General features: G+C 42.2%; 1 protein-coding gene across 6 annotated transcripts in view; it reads left to right on the top strand.

The window, feature by feature from the left end:
• Positions 1-1,043: 1,043 nt before the first annotated feature.
• SMARCA1 (SWI/SNF related, matrix associated, actin dependent regulator of chromatin, subfamily a, member 1) overlaps positions 1,044-7,441 on the top strand; it is a 73,243-nt gene continuing 66,845 nt past the window's right edge. For 5 of the 6 annotated variants that reach the window (XM_041741759.1, XM_041741754.1, XM_041741758.1 and 2 more), the window contains exons 1-2: positions 1,044-1,378; positions 5,927-6,013. In XM_041741759.1, coding sequence (XP_041597693.1) covers positions 1,205-1,378; positions 5,927-6,013 — 261 coding nt within the window. In that variant the 5' untranslated portion in view covers positions 1,044-1,204. The remainder of the gene's footprint in view (positions 1,379-5,926; positions 6,014-7,441) is intronic. The other variant, XM_041741755.1, reaches the window with a different exon arrangement.

The following is a 7,441-nucleotide window of genomic DNA, read 5'->3' as shown; positions in this document are numbered from 1 at the left end:
AATCATGATTTCTTTACACTCTCAAAAGCATTTGTTTCATTTTGGAAATCGCAGATTTTGTGATTGTAGTTTGGAATACTATTTTTGGTATGTTTTGCTGACTTTCCTCCCTAAAGACTGAAATTTAAAAACTAAGATGTAAATATTCCCGTTATTGATCAAAATAAGTGGTAAGAAATAGAAACAATAATATCTAATGATTGACATTTTATGCAGTTCCAACCTTTACAGAATGCTTTTATATCCACGATCATGCACATTACTGGTGTTTAATTACTAGTTAATAACAGAGGTACAAAAAAGAATACGCTCCAAAAAACTCACAGTAATTCAATCCAATTACTAATATTGAGTACCGACCAAGATTAGCCCTAGGTTCTGTGTGGTCCTTGACCTCGTCTTCCTGAAGGAGTTTTAAAATTCAGTGATGAAGGCAAAAGAAGGGCCCCTGCACATTGGCCATCCGAGAAGTACCAGAGTTGCAAATAGAGCAAATATACATAAAGCCCAAGAGTCACGCTTTGCCGTGTAAGAGAATGTTTGCAGCTGCAATCAAGAGATTCAAGGAGTGCTTCTCCTTCTGCAGAATTTGCAAAGGTGGAAAGAGCACTACCAATTCCCCTTCGGGACCTGGGAAAGGGCAGTCCCCAGAGGGGTTCTGAGCTTTGCAAATGGTGAGAAAGACCTTTCACAGTGCAGTTAAAAGCAGAGGAAAAGTTCTTTGTGCAAGAAGGGGAGAGCGCCCCGAGGTACAAAGAGCAGATTTAAGGGAAAGAGGATTCCTTCTGCACACATCTGCGAGGGGAGCTCAGGCTGACTGTTGGGGGCGTGTGGGAAAGGAGATTTTTAGGGAGCTGCGGGCTTGTGGGTTCCCGCCTCCACCCTGGTCCGTGCCCCATACTCAGGCAACAGTTGGTCGTGCGGGGCCGGCCCGGGCTCTGGGTGGGGAGGGGGAGTCTCGCGATCGTTGAGGGGGGGGTGGAGGAAGGGGGGAGGGTGACGGGGGGAGGCCATGACGTAGGGTGGGTGGACGGAAGTGGGGCAGGGTTGAGGGTTATTTAAAGAAGGGGGGGCTGAGCGAAGGGGTTGGAAGCGGAGTGATTCCCCACCCTGCTCCATCTAGCTCTTTCCAGTGCAGCCACTGCCGCCGCCCAGGAGCCCTCGTCCCCTTCCTCGTCCCCCTTCTCGTTCCCGCTCCAACGCCATGGAGCCGGACTCCGCTGCAGTGGCAGCCACCGTGGCAGCCGCTAATGCGACCGCCACAATCGTGGTCATAGAGGACGAGCAGCCGGGGCCATCCACCTCTAAGGAGGAGGGAGCGGCCGCCGCGGCCACCGAAGCCACCGTGGCCACGGAGAAGGGCGAGAAGAAGAAGGAGGTAAATAGGAAGGGGGTGTGTGTATGGTGAACAAATCCTGAGCCGGGCCCCTCTGAGGGGCCCAAGCCCTGACCTTTCGGCGCCGACAGGTACCGGTGGAGCTCCGCGGGGCTGGGGGCCGAGGGCGCGCTGGGGGGTGGGGGGCTGCGAACAGTCTAGCGCTGGTTCCCCTCCCCCTTTCCTCCGGGCCGCCTGGAGGGCGGGGGCGGGGCTGGGCGCGGGCGCGGCGCGGGGTGGAGGGTGCCCGTTATCCCGGGGCTTGGGGGCTTTGGAGCCCCTAGACAGCCCCCGGCCCCATTCACATTCCCGGAACTGGGGTAACGGGGTGGGGGATGGGGCTGTGCAGGAAAAAGCCTCCGCCTCTCCCTCTCCTCTCGCTCGCTCCCTCTCCCCCCCTTCCCGTCGGCCTCTGCCTGGGAAATCTGGGCCCTTCAATCCCACACCCGCGCAAAAGGGGTTCTGATTGGGCTTTTTTTTTATTTGAATTTCGAGGTGCTGGTAGTTGGGAGGCGGAGGACGATAGGAGAGACTGTTGTTTTTTTGAATGGCAATGTCGGCCTTTTAGGTGGCAGCAAAAAAAAAAAAAAATCCCTTGTTCCTTTGGTCCCCGCCTGCTGAAGCGGGGGTGTCACCCCGAGAAAATGAGCTCTCCGCGTCCTACCCGCCCCCCCCGCCCCGGCCGCAATCCAAACCCCAAACTGTGGAACCGTGGACGCTGGCTTAGGAAAATTTCCAACGTGTGCACCCTCACCCGCTCCTGCCCCGCCCCCGACGGTATAGTGTTTCACTCCAGGGCCACCCAAATGGTCCCCCAGTCCGGCCCCAAGCCTTCCAGGCTTCCGCCTCCCTCTCCTAGTGGGCGCTGCTGGCTCCTGGACACACGCAGGGTTTATATTTTTTTATTTTTTATTTTTCTTTAACCCACCGTCGCTAGGATGAGCTGCTGCTAACATACATAAGGGGACCTCTCAGGCACCTTATTGAAACCAAATACAGAAAATATGTATTCTCTCCATAAGGCACATCTCATATGGAGGAGGACGTGCAAGTGAAACGGAGAATTTGAAATAAAAAATAGGATGGGGTATAAGGATTGTTGATGTATAATAAAATTGTAGAATGGATCGTTTATGGGTGGATTTGTTTCCGTGTACCAGTAGGCATTACACAATTAAAAAACGGTAGGTAATTAAAATTATGCTTTAGATATCTCAAGTGGCTTTGTCTGAATCATTATCTGATATGATACGACCAAATGAAAAGCTTTTGAAGGAAATTAACACATTTTGCCGTGAATTAGCGTAATTTTAAATGCAGCAGTTGTTTAAGTGACATCTTTTACTGTTTCAAGATTCACTAAACAGGAAGACAATTGTAGTGGTAAGTGAAAACCATAGAAAACATGCAATTTTTAAAATCTATACAGTACTTGGATCAGTAAGACAATATTGTGAAGATGGGTCAAATACCAAGTATCAATATAAAATCAATTAGTGGGGAATTCAGAAATGAGTCTAGGTGTCTTATTTCCGAGACTGGGCAAATGTAAGGGCTAAACTGTCTTTTGTATGGCAGTACAGGTTGCTGAATTTCCAGATTGTGTAAATTTTTTGAATTGTGAAAAGATTCAGAATCAATAAAAAACTTATGTAACAAACATTGACTTGATATCTATTCCTGAATTCTGTATCCTCATCAGGAATTCCCCTAATAGTACCTGATTTCTTTGCTCAGCATAGGGAAATAAGGTGTTGCATGGCAGGAACTTTCTGAATACCAGAAGTTTTTTACTCTAGTCACTACATCTTTTTAATTTTTCCTGAAAAATCTAAAGAGGACCAAAACATCTACTTACGTTCTTTTGTTTGTTTCATTCCTTCAAATAAAGTTATTTGGCACCCCCCCAAACCTAAATAGATAGCTCACTCCCTTGCCTCCTTTAAGTGATGTACTGAAAGTACAGATTAACCTGTTCCTCATGTTCCTCACTTATTATCCTCTGCAAATGATACAAAGGCATTTGAGAGGCAGGAGACTGTTTCTCCTCAGTTTAATAACCACTTCTCAGACATTTCCAGTATTGTGTTGATTTTTTAAATGATATTTATCCCTCCTGCCTCAATTGTCATGCTATTAGCTATCATTTTTTAAACACTTCATCTACTTCCATCAGAAATAATTTAGGATAGAGGATATAGATGTTACAAAACCATAAGACCATTTACAATAACTATGATATAACAATAACAATAACAACCCCCCCCCCCCCCGCCAAAGTACAAGTAATGCAGCGGGCACAGGGAAATAATTACACCTGAATAGTAAGCAAAAGAGATGTTGCTGCAGAGGGACTCCTGTCTTGTCCTGGGCTTCTGCCTACCTTTCTTTGTGTTATTTTTGTGACTTCTAATGGTCTTTCTCATGTCATTTGCTGCTGCTTTTATTCTCCGTGGTATGGCAAGCCAGATTATCAAACTTGCTAGAATTGTGTATCAAATAAAAGAAAATAGGCCCTGAATAAGAGCATTTTGTGATGCATAAAATAGATGAGAGTAGATTGACTTGTGACATTTAGCTGTAGAAACATACTTTTGCTTATCTTTTGGTTCTTGAACTTACTTGGTTTAAGTGATAGTTGGATAACCTAATGCTGGAAGTTGGAGTTGGTGTATTTGGTAATGAAAACATCAGAGAAAGGGTCATGGTCTTTAAGACAGGGCATCTTGATGATCTTGTGCTGTATGCTCATGGCATCTAAACTACCAGATGATAAAATCCATAAGAAATTAGAATATCTTAGTCACCTTTTATCTTTTCTTGTATGAGAAGTGTATTTTTGAAAATCTACAAAGGAGGTTTAGAAGGTAGGTATTTTAAAATTTGTTGTGGAAGATAGTGCCAATTAAGTAATTACCCACAGCTTTTAATAGCACTGCTCAAGATTAAGAATTTTAATCAGCATATAATTAAATTTTATGGTATTCTACCACAAGGTAGGCAAGAGTATTGAGTGAAATTTTTTCTAATTCAAGCTTTAATTTTTCTGTAAGTGAAATCTATGTCCCACATTATTAGATATACACTTGTGCATATGAAGTGAAGTAATTTTCACTGTTTTGAAAGTTGAAAACTAGACTTCATGTAGCTTTTCAAGTTATGATAAAAGTGAATTTTTTTTAACACAGCTTTAACTTGTTGCTTTGAAAATAAAATTGGATTTATAGTATATGTGATAGTTTGAAAGTGTGGGGTTGAGGGGATTTTAGCAGTTTTCTTGTCCATCCAGGATAATATCAAAACATCTCACATAGATGATATATACATATGACATGCTTAAAACAAGATGGCTATTATTTAAGAATAACTGAACAGTATCTGATCAGTGCTTCAAAGTATAACCCTGACCAGGGTCAAATTCCATAATCTTAGTTTGGATTTTCTCAAAATAGAAATTTCACTAAATGTTGGAAGACCTATTCATTAACTATTGGAGTCATGTCTTTATTAGGTTTAAGATCACTTTCTGTTATTTTAGAACCTAAGTTTTCAGGAACTGGTTGACAAAAGCCATGATAAAATGGACATGATTTCTTTAGTTTTCACCAACAGATTTGAGTTTTGACTTACACAAAGTCTGTGTTAAAACAGAAATACTCTTGGCTCGAGTGCTAAGGGGTAGATTCGTGTTTTTATTATTTCTCCATTTCTTACGGAGAAGGAGGTGTATTTTATATACCTATTTAAATTTACATGTACAAGCCTATCTTTAGAAAGGATGGCATGCATGAAATATAACCCTCCAGATAATTTCATTATTTTTAAGAAGCTGATTTATATTCATTTTAACTAAATTATAACTTTTTAAGTATCAAAGGTTAATAATAGTTGATAGCTTTGAGAAACTGCTTCCACAAAATGTTTCTGTGATATGGTTTAAAATTCTTTTCATTCCAGTTGGAGAAAATTAGCATAAATCAAGTTTAAAACTGTACTGTTTTATTATTTAAATAGAAATGAACACTTTGCATTACACTAAAAAGTTTAAATGTTCAGATTAGAATATGGAAACAATGAAAAGTGTCTTTTCAGGAACAGAAACCACAGTCTTCTTCCGAAAATCTGGCTTGTTTCCATTACATAAAGAAGTGTTTCTGAGAATTATTGTTTACTTTCCTTGGATTTTTTGGTTTGTGGTTGATAATATTAGCATATTCTAGATTTTAAATCTATTCAATGGTTATATGCTTTTTTATACTTTAAATTAAAAAATAGGTGAAAAGGCTCAATGTCTCACCTTTTGGTGTTCATTTGAATTAATGTTATTTCTCTGGTTTTCACAATTCAGATTTTTTATTGGACCTCAGGTGCACAGAACTGGACTAATTATAAGCCCTGCTTCATGACATGCTCTCATCATTGGTTTATGTGTGGCTCATGTTCATTTATTCATTTAGTATTTAATTACTTTTTACTTTTTTCAAATGAGAATGTTGACTACTTTTAAGATCTTGCTTTGTAATTTGATAGCTTATTTTTTTGAAATTCTAGAAAAATGTTTCTTCGTTTCAACTCAAACTTGCTGCGAAAGCTTCCAAATCTGAGAAGGAAATGGACCCAGAATATGAAGAGAAAATGGTAAATATATTCTTGGGTAGGACAGTGAATACTATAGTTGATTTTTTTTGATATTGAAATATAGTTGATACTCAGTCTTAAATTAGTTTCACCATAATTGATTTTTATAGAGGAGATGTGAAAGATTGAAAAAATACATGTGTATATATAATGAATATTGGATCATAGATTTTACAATTGGGAAGTAATTTAAGATATAATTCATCATAAAGGTTTTAAAAAAATTACTTATTTGAGAGAGAGGCAGAGAGAGCACAAGCTCCAGGGAGGGGAAGAGACAGAGTCAGAGGGAGAGTAACTCAAGCAGACTTCCCACTGAGTGGGGAGCCTGACTCTGGGATTGATCCCAGGACCTGAGATCATGACTTGAGCCAGTCAGACGTCCAACCGACTTAGCCACCCAGGTGCCCCCCTCCAATCATAAAAGATGTTTGTTGAATAAATCAATCTTCTTGTTTTCAGATGAGAGAATAAGGATCAGAGAAATTTTATGCAATAGTTGGGAACAGACATTCTATCTCTTCACTTTTGTTCCGTGCTCTTTATGCCATAATAAGATTTTTAAAAAGGTTTTATTACTTTATTTAAGAGAGAGAAGAGCTTGAGAGAGAGTGTTGGGGAGAGGCAGAAGCAGACTCCTCCGCTGAGCAGGGATTCCCGACCCTGGCTCAATCTCAGGATCCTGGGATCATGTCCTGAGCCAAAGGCAGACAATAACTGAGCCACCCAGGTGCCCCTAAGAGTTTTTTAAAAGATTTATTTATTTATTTATTTGAGAGACAGAGACAGGAGAGACAGAGTGTGTGCCAGAGCATGAGTGAGCTAGTGGTGGGGGTGGGGGTGGTGGGGTGGGCAGAGTTAGGAGAGAATCCTCAAGCAGGGGCTCCAACCCAGGACCCTGAGATCTTGACCTGAACTGAAATCAAAAGTCAGACGCTTAACTGACTGAGCCACCCAGGCTCCTCAGATGATTTTTTTTTAATTTTTTATTTATTTATGATAGTCACAGAGAGAGAGAGAGAGGCAGAGACACAGGCGGAGGGAGAAGCAGGCTCCATGCACCGGGAGCCTGATGTGGGATTCGATCCCGGGTCTCCAGGATCGCGCCCTGGGACAAAGGCAGGCGCCAAACCGCTGCGCCACCCAGGGATCCCTCCTCAGATGATTTTTAAAAAAGATTTATCAATTTATTTGAGAGAGAGAGAGAGAGAGCGCGCGCACGCGCCAAGCTAGCATGCACTCATGCACAAACAAGCTGGGGGAGGGGCAAAAGGAGAGGAAAAGAATCCTCAAGCAGATGCCCCACTGAGTGCAGAGCCCAAACTTCAGTGTGTGGGGGGGCTGTATCCCAGGACCTCGAGATCACGACCCAAGTGAAAACCAAGAGTCAGATGCTCAACTGATTGAGCTGCCCAGCTGCCCCCACAT

This window comes from Vulpes lagopus, chromosome X (assembly GCF_018345385.1).
Source record: "Vulpes lagopus strain Blue_001 chromosome X, ASM1834538v1, whole genome shotgun sequence".
NCBI lineage: Eukaryota > Metazoa > Chordata > Mammalia > Carnivora > Canidae > Vulpes > Vulpes lagopus.
The sequence above is the reverse complement of the archived record's forward strand: the minus strand, read 5'-3'. Positions and strand labels throughout refer to the sequence as shown.